Consider the following 14,131-nt stretch of genomic DNA (forward strand, 5'->3'; position numbering starts at 1 on the left):
ACACTGGCACAGTGCTCTTCAGTTTGCAGATCAGTTATTCACAATGAAACTATATATCCACTCATGATTCATTTTCACCGCAGCAGCAAGCTAAGTTTGCAAACAACACAACTTAAAAAATACTGTCACTCTTGGTGTGAAAAATGATAAATAGTCCCCTTTACTCATGACAGTAGTGAATGATATATATGCAGGCAGCCTACAGCACACTTCACATATACTCACTATGTCAGATCATAACACATGATGTTCTTCGGGCTTATATGCTTCCGAAGTCAAATCAAAGAGTTGGCCATAATTATGTTACTCATTGTGCATTAAAGCAAGGGACTAAATGAATGAATGAATAAAATAAATAATGATAATAACAGTATCATCATCAATTGCCTTAAGGCCATTTTAACTGCTACTGGTCTTCACAGATGCCTAGGTGTTGGAATTTTGTTCCACAGGAGTAGATTAGAGGTGGCTAAAAAAGCACCTGTTCTCCAGTTAGGGACAACCTCAACAAACTTGGCGGTGTGGTATAAAATGTTTTTGGATGTGGCGAGCCTACCGTGATAGTAGCATACACTGAGCGCACAATAATTTAAAGTCTATCAAGTTCCACCTTTTCAATACTAATACAATGTTGTTGGATGATATTTACAACATTATTTATTATTACAGTACATATTTCGGTGCTCTATTAAGTCACCATCATCAGCTGATTTAGAAAATGTGAAAAAACTTGGCGATATAAATATTAAACAAAATATTGTCATAATTAATTCATACATATACATATTTACAACAGAATATTTATTGATTAAATCCTAAACATCTATTATGTTATATTAAATTTCCCTAATATGTAACAAGAAAATTCTTGTAAGTCATAATTCTATTTTTTTTTTCTTTTTTCACCTGGTTGATGATTTGTCTTAAACATTCTTTAATGTCTGAAATCCTATGCTCTCGTGCTGTCTAATTAGAATGCACACTTAAAATTGAGGAATTAAAATTGCATGTAGTCTATTTGATGTTAAAAATGTTCATTTCCTTTGTATATTAGCTGTTTTTGTTAGATGAAATTCATTATATATAATTGTTGAAAAATGAGCCGTCTGCTTATATTTGTTTAGTACTAAAACTTCGTATTTTTATTGCTTTGTGCGTGGTTGGAACTGTAATTTGTCCTACAGTTGTTATGCGGAATTATCTTCTCAGTTCAATGGGAACCCTGCAATGATGAAACCCAATATTAAAAAGCGAGAAAATTGATAAAGAAGCTGATTAAATCTAACTGTTGATACGGTTGACTCACCTCTACAGCTGTGTACTTCGCGTGACGGCTACCGCGTGATGAGTGTGTGTGCTAGTATCTTGTGCTGTGTGACGCAGCGCTAGTGAAGGAGAAGTAGGGGCGGCAAAGGGGATGTTTCTAGAAACAAACTTTAAGAGAGGGTCCGGGGGGCGTTGTGGACGAAGACAATAGTACGCAAAGTTGTTACGTAGCATTCTGAACGCATTTAAATTTTCTGGAATTTTTAGCTTGTTAAGTAATAGAATCAAAATGTCAAACAGTACCTTGGGTTTTTCGAAATTTCATTTAGATTAAGGTTAGCGTTATAGTATTGGTCAATATGTATTAGACATGCTTCAGTAATGTCAAGCTTCTGTCCTTTAGAAAGTATTTCCATGATCTCGAGGTCTTTGTCAATGTCTGTGAACTTATGTTTGTACTCATGAATATGTTGACCTACCGCTGAGAATCTGTGATATTTTATAGCGTTAAGGTGTTCCTGATATCTGACGTTGAAGCTGCGCCCAGTTTGTCCTATGTATCCGCTTGAACAGTCATTACATTCAAATCTATATGCCCCTGATTTAGAATATGGGTTGATTTTGTTGACAACTGAAGCATTATGTAAAACTGTTGTACTTCTATTATTTGTCTTGAATGCGATCCTGATGTTACGTTTCTTAAAAATATTTGTAATTCTATGTACATCTTTATTAAACGTGAAGGTTGCGATTTCCTTAGCTTCTGGTTTATTTTTCATCAGGCTCGTTTGAGGGCGATATTTGAATTTGTTTATTATTCGTTACTAAGAGATTACTAAGAGTCGTAGATGCGTTGGTTATGCTTTCATCCAGGATAACAAACGCATCATCTACACACCTAGACCAAAATAGAACATTTTTGAATTTTTCATTATTAATCATTTGTGTGTCCTCCAAGAAATCCAAATAAATCTCTGCCAAAATTCCTGAGACCGGAGATCCCATTGCAAGGCCATTCTGTTTATAAATGGTTTGATCGAACGTGAAATAGTTATTGATCAATAATTTTAAAATCGCCATGAATTCGTCAATTTCAAGTTTGCTTAAGCGGCTGTATTTTTTCAAATTCTTAGCTACAATGGGAAGCAATTTATTAGTTTTGATATTAGGGAACATATTTACTATATCAAAAGAATGCATTGTGTGGTGATCCTGTAATCGAAATTTAATTAATTCTTTAGTGAATTCTACGGAATTCTTTATGGCTTTATTTGCAGTAATCTTAACACGATAGATACGGATATAAAATTTACTTTAGAATCCGAAATAGATAAATCCATTAATTATATGCACCTAAAGATCAATAGACATGCCTCTTCATTTTCTTTTAGTATTTACAGAAAACCCACACAAACTGTAGCCACAATACGAAATGATTCGATACATCCCTCAGCTCACAAATGCGCGTCTTATAACAGCTTGGTGAATCGCGCTTTAAACATACCAATGTCCAAACAACACTTGGACAAGGAACTAAATATCATTCGATCTATGGCTAAAGCCAACGGTTTTAAAGAGAATTTCATAGAACGAATAATAAACAAATTCAAATATCGCCCTCAAACGAGCCTGATGAAAAATAAACCAGAAGCTAAGGAAATCGCAACCTTCACGTTTAATAAAGATGTACATAGAATTACAAATATTTTTAAGAAACGTAACATCAGGATCGCATTCAAGACAGATAATAGAAGTACAACAGTTTTACATAATGCTTCAGTTGTCAACAAAATCAACCCATATTCTAAATCAGGGGCATATAGATTTGAATGTAATGACTGTTCAAGCGGATACATAGGACAAACTGGGCGCAGCTTCAACGTCAGATATCAGGAACACCTTAACGCTATAAAATATCACAGATTCTCAGCGGTAGGTCAACATATTCATGAGTACAAACATAAGTTCACAGACATTGACAAAGACCTCGAGATCATGGAAATACTTTCTAAAGGACAGAAGCTTGACATTACTGAAGCATGTCTAATACATATTGACCAATACTATAACGCTAACCTTAATCTAAATGAAATTTCGAAAAACCCAAGGTACTGTTTGACATTTTGATTCTATTACTTAACAAGCTAAAAATTCCAGAAAATTTAAATGCGTTCAGAATGCTACGTAACAACTTTGCGTACTATTGTCTTCGTCCACAACGCCCCCCGGACCCTCTCCTAAAAGTTTATGTTTCTAGAAACATCCCCTTTGCCGCCCCTACTTCTCCTTCACTAGCGCTGCGTCACACAGCACAAGATACTAGCACACACACTCATCACGCGGTAGCCGTCACGCGAAGTACACAGCTGTAGAGGTGAGTCAACCGTATCAACAGTTAGATTTAATCAGCTTCTTTATCAATTTTCTCGCTTTTTAATATTGGGTTTCATCATTGCAGGGTTCCCATTGAACTGAGAAGATAATTCCGCATAACAACTGTAGGACAAATTACAGTTCCAACCACGCACAAAGCAATAAAAATACGAAGTTTTAGTACTTAACAAATATAAGCAGACGGCTCATTTTTCAACAATTATATATAATGAATTTCATCTAACAAAAACAGCTAATATACAAAGGAAATGAACATTTTTAACATCAAATAGACTACATGAAATTTTAATTCCTCAATTTTAAGTGTGCATTCTAATTAGACAGCACGAGAGCATAGGATTTCAGACATTAAAGAATGTTTAAGACAAATCAACCAGATGAAAAAAAAAAAATTTTTTTGAATTATGACTTACAAGAATTTTCTTGTTACATATTAGGGAAATTTAATATAACATAATAGATGTTTATGATTTAATCAATAAATATTCTGTTGTAAATATGTATATGTATGAATTAATTATGACAATATTTTGTTTAATATTTATATCGCCAAGTTTTTCACATTTTCTAAATCAGCTGATGATGGTGACTTAATAGAGCACCGAAACATGTACTGTAATAATAAATAATGTTGTAAATATCATCCAACAACATTGTATTAGTATTGAAAAGGTGGAACTTGATAGACTTTAAATTATTGTGATCTCAGTTCAATACGGAAAATACGATGAAGTTTCTTACGTTTAATACACTGAGTGGCCAAAGATCACGGGAAGGGGTGTACCACTAGAAAATGTGCCGTGTATGACCACAGAGCATTGCGGCTAGCTGTGGCGTAGCTGAGCAGTCTGTCGCAGTCACCAGTGTCACATAAACCACCGAATGGGAAGACCAGAGAAGTTTAACGAACGGACATCACGTTACCTCCACAGAACCATACTGGGTGCTCGATGGTCTACTGTGAGTCAGATCACCACCCAGTTGAATGTTGAGAGTCAAGAACCCAATTCTACCAGGACTGTATGGAGGCAATTGCACCGCATAAGCTTCAACAGCCGACGACCAACTCTTGTCCCTTTGCTGACACCTCGACACAGAGCTCAACGATGTGCATGGGCCCGCAAAAATCGGCAATGGACCATGGAACAGTGGCAGCGTATGGTATGGTCCGATAAATCCCAATTCCAGTTGTATCGAGCAGATGGGTGCGTAACAGTGTGGTGTATGCCCCATGAAGCTATGGATCCTGCGTGTCAACATGGTTGTGTCCAGGTGGGAGGTGGCTCAGTTCTGGTCTCAGTTCTCATGGTCGCAATTAGGCCCCAGCCTCCGGCTGCAGGGAGCGCTGACAGGTGCACATTATGTGGACATTCTTTCAAACCATCTGCATCCCTTTCTGGGCCTAGAGTGCCCCGATGAAGATGCCATGATTCAACAGGACAACGCATCTTGTTACCACTCTGTTGTGGCTCACAGGTTGTTGGAGGAGCACTCCAGTGAAGTTATGACCATGGATTGGCCCTCCAGATCCCCCAATCTAAATCCAATCAAGCATTTATGGGATGCTGTTGATGCTGGTGTACACTCCATGTACCCCACACCAATTACACAAGACCAATTGTGCGTAGCAGTGCAAAGATGCGTGGGTCCAGATCCCTCCAGAATGATTCCAACACCTTGTAGAGTCGGTGTCTCGCCGTATTGCTGCTGTTTTGAGGGCTTGTGGAGGAGCAACTCATTATTAACAACACATTTAGTGTCTTCCTATGGCACTTGGCCAATCAGTGTATATCAAGCATCAAAGTGGATCAGAACAAGGAGATGGCAAAACGGAGGTCAATGATCTAGAGCCTGAACCAAGAGCAGTCTGGATAAGGGTGATAGTAGAAGAGGAAGAAAACAATTTTAAAATGCCGGAAGCCAAGGGAATGGAGTTGTTGCTTTGGAAAACCCATAAGTGCCATCAATCACAGCCAAGATTGAAGCCAATACCATGGTAGGATAGGACCAATGACTAATCAGTTGTGTTACTGAGGTTGGGTGGAGATATTTAAGAAAAGTTCTAATGAAAAGGAGAGGTAGCCTGACATGGTACATGAAAAAAAAAAAAAAAAAAAAAAAAAAAGCAGCAATGGATATTAAATGCTGCAGTTGTGTCAAGACGCATTTGAGCATAACAATGTGGTTGGCAATTGAAACAGACTAAGACAGGGGAGCAAACCATTAATTTACTAATTATAACCAAGATGGGCGACATTATGAGAGTAGCAAAAGCATCACATGGAGGTACAAGAATGAATACAATTCTGTTTGCTGTTAATACTGTGGTAGGGGAAAGGATGAAAGGTACATGAATAGCTCCGTGAAGTACAGTAAAAGTCCGTTACAGTGAGAATTCGTAACTGTGAAAAACTTACTCGCTATAGCGGATTGTCGTCATATCAAATTTTTCGTAAGTCAGGGAGGGGGGACCCCCACAAGCATTAAAATCCATATGAAACTCCAATCAGTTTATTCAAAACGTGCTTTTTTGCAGATTTCCATGAAACTGCAATCAGTTTGTTCAAAACGTGCGTTTTCGCAGATTTCCATACCATGGCTTACTCGTTAGTAATTTTTCTAATTCCGAGACGTGAATGCGTATGTTCAATTTCATTCTGAAAAATTGTAGTGGCTTCTGTGGCAAACATTTTAGTTTTCTTATTCAAGCAGAATTATCTAACCTAACTTAACCTACACATTTCAAGCGCCAGTAAAGTAATGATAAACATTTTGCTACAAATTTACATGGGAATAGCCTTTCTGAAATTGTACCAGATGCGAGAAAATACAGAGAAACCTCATTAGTGGATTTCCTCACTAAGACCATTTCTCACTTAGCACATTGTAAATTCAAAGTCCCGGTTCACGTCATACTAAATCTATATAAAATTACTTATCACGTCACAAATTTTCACTATTACCGCTTAGTACGGTCACATTTTTCCTAGCCCTGAAAATGATCTTTGTCATCTCTTGTGAAAGGAATGTGATTTCCAACACAGATTAGAGCCCTCGCAATAGGAGGCAAGTTGGAGAAAGTTGCGTGAAAACGAGAATTGGCTTTGAATTCCTGTACTTTACAGGGTAAATTACATCTTCGGGAAGCAAGTTGTTAGCCTCCAGAAAGTTCAATTTTGCTCTCCGGTTTTCATTGATATTGCTGAATAACCCAGAAAACTTGTTTGTGCTTGTATTTCGCATTCCATTCAGAAGTTAGAAATTTATTCTGTGGTGAGTGATACAGTGAAGGGTGGTGAACATTTCTCCCATGATAGCCTACGTCTGGATTAGGAACATAATCATGTGAAGTTGAATAGCGTGGTGTGCATATTTGCTTTTTTTTATTTTTTGCTATTTTGCTTTACGTCGCACCGACACAGATATGTCTTATGGCGACGATGGGATAGGAAAGGCGTAGGAATTGGAAGGAAGCGGCCGCGGCCTTAATTAAGGTACAGCCCCGGCATTTGCCTGATGTGAAAATGCGAAACCACGGAAAACCATCTTCAGGGTTGCCGACAGTGGGGTGCATATTTGTGTAGCCCAGTTATGGATACTGGAAAAATCGCGATGTCACTTACTAATGAAGACAAAATAAAATCCAAGAAGTGATCAAGCATCTTTCAATGGTGGCACGTATATTGAAACTTGCACCTTGAACTTTCGACTCGAGTTGATTGAAGTGTTGTCACATTCGGGATAACGGTCAAAGTAATCACCTCGCACATGGCCGAGTTTATCCTCCAGATAATTCATGGTCGAAGAGTGTGATCAGAAAACAATGTTTAATAATCCACTGGTCTGAGATATAAGGCTTCAGTTGACATTTGTTTTCCAAAAAAGAGAGAGAGAGTGTGTGCGCGCACGCGCGCATGAACTGCAAATAATCCTCTGATGATTTTATGGCCCCCAGTGCATATGTTTTTATATTTGTTTGGTGTTTTACACACTGTTATTTACTATGCCCAGTGGAAAAGATTTTCACATTTGTTCTCTCGTATTTTTCATAATACTCCCATCTCCAGGAACGGTAGGTAGCCTATATCTTTCACTGTACCTGGACATCTGTCTATCTATTAGGTCATCAGCCCAGAGGCTGGTTGGATCCTCAAATAGCACCACCAAAGGCTATGCAGTTATAGGGAAAGCGCAAAAACCAATGGCAGAGCCCAAATGAGGCATACTAGGCAAGATGAGGTGTGAGGTAGTTTGCCATGGTTTTCCTCACTGGGCCAGAATGTGCCACTGCAGCACGACTGATCCTATGAGCAACACCTTTCATAACACTCGGACACTATTTGTGCTCCGAGTGTCATTACTCAGCACCACCCATATCCCAGCAGCTTCCATATTGTCACAGCCATGGATGAGACTGGGACTTCAGTGGAAGCTACACTTTGCTCTGGCCTGTGCCAAGAGACACCTGTACATACATGACGTAAACTGCACGCATGTTGGAAAAAGATATTTAAAAAAATATCAAGTGTTTACATATCCCTGTTTGATAGTTCTGATTCGTGTATTCAATAGTACGTTTTCTCGCTTAACATTTTTTTTTTTTCCATGTCCACTGCAGAAATGTCCTAACAAGATTTTACTGAATAAACTAACCTCCGAAAACAGTCAGCCACCTGGGCCGTATTTTGAGGTGTACCACATTCTAACTTAATTTCAGTACATAGCATATAAATCGAGCGATTGTTTACTTCAGCCTTTATTTCTAACGAGTTAACTACTGTTGTCGCCCACGTTATTCACGCCTTTAAAGTATGGAAATATGTTCTCTTTCATTTTCGAATTGCGTTTGCAGAACTCCAGTTGACAAGTATTACTAATCGACTCAGAGATCCCCCTCAAGTTCGAATGTCGACAAGAAAGCTTGCTAGTGCGCATAGTGCAAAAACTATAACAAAGATGATTGATCGCATTCAATGTAATCTTTGGAGTGCATAAATATCAATAACGGAAAAAACGCACGCTAAGCCACTCGTAATAACTAATGTATCAGTGATAGGGTTCTCGCTATAACCGAAGGAAAATACACAGTTTAATATAGGAATTTTCAATAAAAAAGCTGTTGTTACAATGGAGTTTTAGCTATATGCCATACTTGCTATAGCGGATTTCTACTGTAAATGAGAAGACTGAAAATCAGTAAATAGAAAAGCAAGACAGTAATTTATGGTGGATGGACATGCTTAAGAACAGCACAAAGCAAAGTAACCTGGAGTGGAACATGGTCATGGATGAGGAACAGTATAGAGATAGAATAAAATGGAAGGGGATAATTTTTTCCCCAGCCCTAATTCATTGGAATAACGGGAGATGATTATGATAAAGTAAACTCATGTCCTCATCTCGAGATGGTGCAGCTCTTTTCAGGCACACCCCCATTGGAGGTGAGCTGCATGTACCATTTCAATCACATACCAGCCCTCCTGCCATTCTTAAATTTCTGGCAGTACCGGGAATCGAACCCAGGCCCCCGAGGACGGCAGCTAATCACACTAACCATTACGCTACAGAGGCGGACATGATTATGATGATGATATGCCATGTCACAGTGCCCAGAACTGGCTTTGCGTTGGAAGAATAGTGGAATAGAACTCTAGACAAAGGTCTCGGTTGCATGCAAGATTGTCCTAGATATAGGAAGGCTACTTCATACCAGTTTGCAGTCTATTGACTCAAGCAAAAATGATACAATGTAATTAACACTTTCTAAAAGTTAACACTTCAGACATGACATTCATTGAGTAAAGCCGTACCTGAGCAATGTTAAAGTTCATTTTACTGTCCAAATTAAAGTGAATATTTACTAATGTGTCCAGTCAGTTTACTTACCTTGAATATCAGCTACAGTGAGAACACAGAAATAAGCTGGATGTTCCGGATCTATTCCCTCCAATTTCATACCAATTTTAAAGCCATTCTTGCCATATGGGAAAGCATCTTTGAACAATTTGACTGGAGCAGCTTTCGCTTTGCAATAATCTAAATACTTTGTCCATGAGAAGGCTTTCCCCGACTGCCATGGTGCCTTTATTTAAAAAAAAAACAAAAAAACAAATAAAAACCCAGACAAACAGCATATTTCAATTTAAAATATAGAAGACATTAAACATTCCTGTATAAAATAAAGACAAGACAAATCAAGAAGGAACTGATAAATATATTGCCATTGCCTGTCCTTTTTAAGTTTTTAAACAATGACAACATGGATTATACAGATTATACATCCTTACAGCTGTTCCAGTGAATCAGAGGTAGTATGTTGGCAACAAGAACTGATATGGTCAATATAAAGCTTTTCCTTTTTTTTTTACAAGTTGCTTTACGTCGCACCGACAGATAGGTCTTATGGCAACGATGGAACAGAAAAGGGCTAGGAGTGGGAAGGGAGCGGCCATAGCCTTAATTCCCACAGAAAATTTTGTCATCAAATACTGTTATAAATTGAAGGCAAATTACAAAATACAAGGTGACTATGACAAACATCAATAAGAAAGCAATGTGCAAAATAACAAAAGAAGGATAGCAGTGTGAAGAGAAAAGTACAGAAATTAGAATGGTACTCCAAGTTTAAAGAGGATCGCACAAAATCAAAAAGAGTTAGATGAAATAGATAAGTGCATGATTAGGCAACTTGTTCAAAGGTATTATTCTGCAAAAAGGGAAACCCCTACTTTGTGGAAATTACTGAAATTATGTAAAAAAGACTAAGTTTGAAAGTTCTACAGAAATCTTGAGAAGAAAGCTAAAACTGATGGGGTTTCGCTTCAATAAATGTAAGAACCCAATCTTCTTAAGGGAGCATTCCAACACTGTTCTAAACAGGCAGCTTATCTACGATTTACAAGAAAAACTTGAAGAGAAGGGCATAATTTAGGGATGTGCCTAAATGAAACATGATTTCACATGCATTACACTGTTCACAAATGCTGGTAAGACATCAGTATATCAGATGTATACATAAATGAGAACCCAGGCCAGAGATTAATTGTAGGACACATAGGTTGAGAAATGGTTTTTATACCAAATGCATTTTTTATGTATGATGCAAAATCCAAATCAGGCAATTATCACCAGTAAATGAATGCAGAAAATTTCAACAAGTGGATGAGTAAGCAAGTAATATCAGGACTACTCTACCCAGGCTACATAATTAAGAAAATCAACAGTGGCATTGTAGGTCCCCCCCCTGCCTCCCCCCCCCCCACAAAAAACAATACTACATTCAAAGAAGATACAATAAAACCCAGAACAATTAGAGATGGCAAAACAAACAAGCCATCTGCTGATTCTTCATAGATCATAACAGTGCATGCAAAAGGTTCCATTCCTTTACGACTACCTCCAAACCAACTTAATTTTAACCCCAATAAATATTTACCTTTCTGGGGTCAAGTCAAAAGATTCATCAGCAGAAATAACAACATCAACAACAAAATCAACAACAACAACGGAACAATACCTCTAGCAGCTTTAAAGAAAAAAGAGAAGTACAATACAATATTGGAGAAACACTACACTGAATGTCAAGAAAAATCACAGATGATTACTAGAAGAGAAATGGATTACTGGATGAAGCAGTAGAGCTACTTTCCACTCACTTTGTAAATGAAATTCTAACTCCCTTCAGTTTACACACAGAATTAGCAGATGATTCTAAGAAAATTCAACTGAGATAAAAGAAGAAATGGAAGGATCCTTAGGAGTTATTCAACTAATACAAACTACTTGAGGTACTTTTAATGGTAGAATTACAACAGTTAAATCATTCAAGAAATGTGCACTTTGTATTTAATTTATGAATGTGAAGTATATATAATGACTTGGAGAGAAAATGAAGAAATATGTATCAGTATAGACAGAGTATATTGTCCAACCCCATAGAAAATAATATCATGGAAACCTCTGTACTCCAGTACTACTTTGCCCAAGCACAAGATACACAACATGTTATTAATGTACACTGAACTGCTGTTATGTTGACCTGTGTAAATAAAAGTATCAGAAGTGCAGTGTTTACTACATGCATCTTGGAAGTGTTAGGCAGTATTAATGATAAACTGAGGCTGTGATTGGAAAGGAAGTATCTTACACATAATTTTATTAAGAATTCTGGGCAAAAGTACGGCAGACATGGTTAAAAATCAAATGAAAAATCTACAGAGGCAGCCAAATTATTATACTCAAGATATATTTTTCTATTTATTTGTGTTTTCCTATACTTGGCACCTATTTCAAAGAATATATTGGGTGTTTTCTTTGTTAAAAATGTCTTACATCTTCCAGCAATAGACTCCAGGAATTTCTTCTCATGACCTGGCAACAATAGCCTCCACAATGGCAAATTGTTGCTTTTCAGTTTTCATGGGAGTGATTCTGTCATTGATGTAATCGTTTATACAGACATTCTTTTCCAATAATTAATCTTCAATTTTGCTGTAATTGTCGTGAAATGGGCCACCTCTTACCAACTGTGGGGTGTTATTTTTGCATTCTGAGTTCAAGAATTTCATGTGGTGGTGTGTTTATCAGTGGAACATCTGCCATTGTATCTTTTGGAGCTATGGGGCAAAAAAGTTACTTATCTCCTAGGAAAATTGGCATTGTAAGGACTATTAGCAGATGCAAGAAGATATTTTCACCTAGGGCTTTAAGGAAATTGAAGAATGTGTGTCTTGACAACAGAAAATTGACTAGCCAAGACCAGAGCATGAAAATGCATGATTTGGGAGTTGTGATTTCACTCCTTGGTGAGGATAGGTCTTACAGCCTGTAGGTCTCGCAAGAAAGAAAATATAACACCATCAATGGCTCGGAACTGCCTTCAATGGGCCAAAGGACTTCAGCATTGGAGTTTTCCAGACTGGAAGAAAGAATCTTTGTCTTTTATAACTACTTTATTATAGTTTTACTTCAGTCCACTTCAGCACAGTCATGACTGAGTAATAAATTGTGTTGCATCAACATTTCTACGAGATCCAAATTTCTTCTACTCAGACAGTATTTCTATATCTGCCTCATCAAAAGCAGCAAATATTGTTGGTTTGTCTTTCAGGAAGTCTTCATTGATGAGCCCATCCTCTGTGAGTCAGAAGAATCCAGTCAGTATGTGCAGAGATGGTCCGATGAAGAATTTAAACTGTAAAGCATCCTGTCATGGTTTAGGGGATGATGTCTATACATGGTACAGGGTCTCTACTTTGTAGAAGGCACCATGAGGCAGGAACAGTATTTATCAGTGCTCCAAAATCAACTATTGCCTCAAGGTCAATGGTTTGAAAACATGGAGTTAATCTTCATGCATGAAGGGGCACCAGTGTCACAAAGCAAGGACTGTGTCAAAGTTTCTTCTTCTTCTGCCGGGCTGAGTGGCTCAGACGGTTAAGGCGCTGGCCTTCTAACCCCAACTTGGCAGGTTCGATCCTGGCTCAGTCCGGTGGTATTTAAAGGTGCTCAAATATGACAGACCCGTGTCGGTAGATTTACTGGCATGTAAAAGAACTCCTGCGGGACTAAATTCCGGCACCTCAGCGTATCCGAAGACCTTAAAAAGTAGTTAGTGGGACGTAAAACAAAGAACATTAATTAATTAAAGTTTCTTCTAGATAATGAAGTCAGTGTGCTCCCATGGCCAGGTAATTCTCCAGATATGAACCCCATAGACAATCTATAGGCAATTCTGAAGAAGAAAACTGAAACAGAAAAATGAACCAAAGAAAAACTGAAATGTGAACTTGTCATGGGATAATGACACTGATGTACATACAGCATGTATATATGTTGCGGAAAGCATGCCTGAACGGCTGAAAATGTTGATTAAGAACAAGGGGATGCATACAAGGTTCTAAAACTTTTAATGTTCAAATGCAGTGTGTGATAAACGTAGATAAAGTAAAATATGTAAAGAAAGGCATGACAAGTATAATAATTTGGCCAGCTCTATAAATGACAAATAGTCCATCCACTCAGAAAATAGAAAATGCTACTGACAGGCAAGTACACAATTGGAATTCCTGCTGAAGATGACGGTTGTTATTTTATGGCAGCCAAACATAGTCACTGGTCCCGACTGAAATTCCTACGATGATGATGATGATGATGATGATACTCTTGTGGGTTGGGGGACAAGAATATGCCAACAGTTTTACCTGCTTGTCGTAAAAGGAGACTAAAAGGGAGGATAGTGCTAACAGGGCACTGGAGGGCAGTCTATGGCTGGACGGCATTTGTTAAATACCACATACACCCATCAGCGGCACTGTGACATGGCGAGTAAGAACTGCCATTAAATAAGTGCTGCTCCAACTGCCTTGTGGGTAGGAATGGTTCCCGAAGGCTAAGGGAAAGTAAAACCTGACATGAAACTTCAGCAGCATCTGACCCACGTTAGGGGCAGCTGATATTAATACCTGGCCAT

General features: G+C 38.0%; 1 protein-coding gene across 1 annotated transcript in view; it reads right to left on the reverse strand.

The window, feature by feature from the left end:
- LOC136864575 (lethal(3)malignant brain tumor-like protein 3) overlaps nt 1–14,131 on the reverse strand; it is a 399,309-nt gene that overhangs the window by 298,064 nt on the left and 87,114 nt on the right. The window contains exon 5 of the mRNA XM_067141757.2: nt 9,547–9,742. Coding sequence (XP_066997858.2) covers nt 9,547–9,742 — 196 coding nt within the window. The remainder of the gene's footprint in view (nt 1–9,546; nt 9,743–14,131) is intronic.

Source organism: Anabrus simplex, chromosome 2 (assembly GCF_040414725.1).
Source record: "Anabrus simplex isolate iqAnaSimp1 chromosome 2, ASM4041472v1, whole genome shotgun sequence".
NCBI classification, from domain to species: domain Eukaryota; kingdom Metazoa; phylum Arthropoda; class Insecta; order Orthoptera; family Tettigoniidae; genus Anabrus; species Anabrus simplex.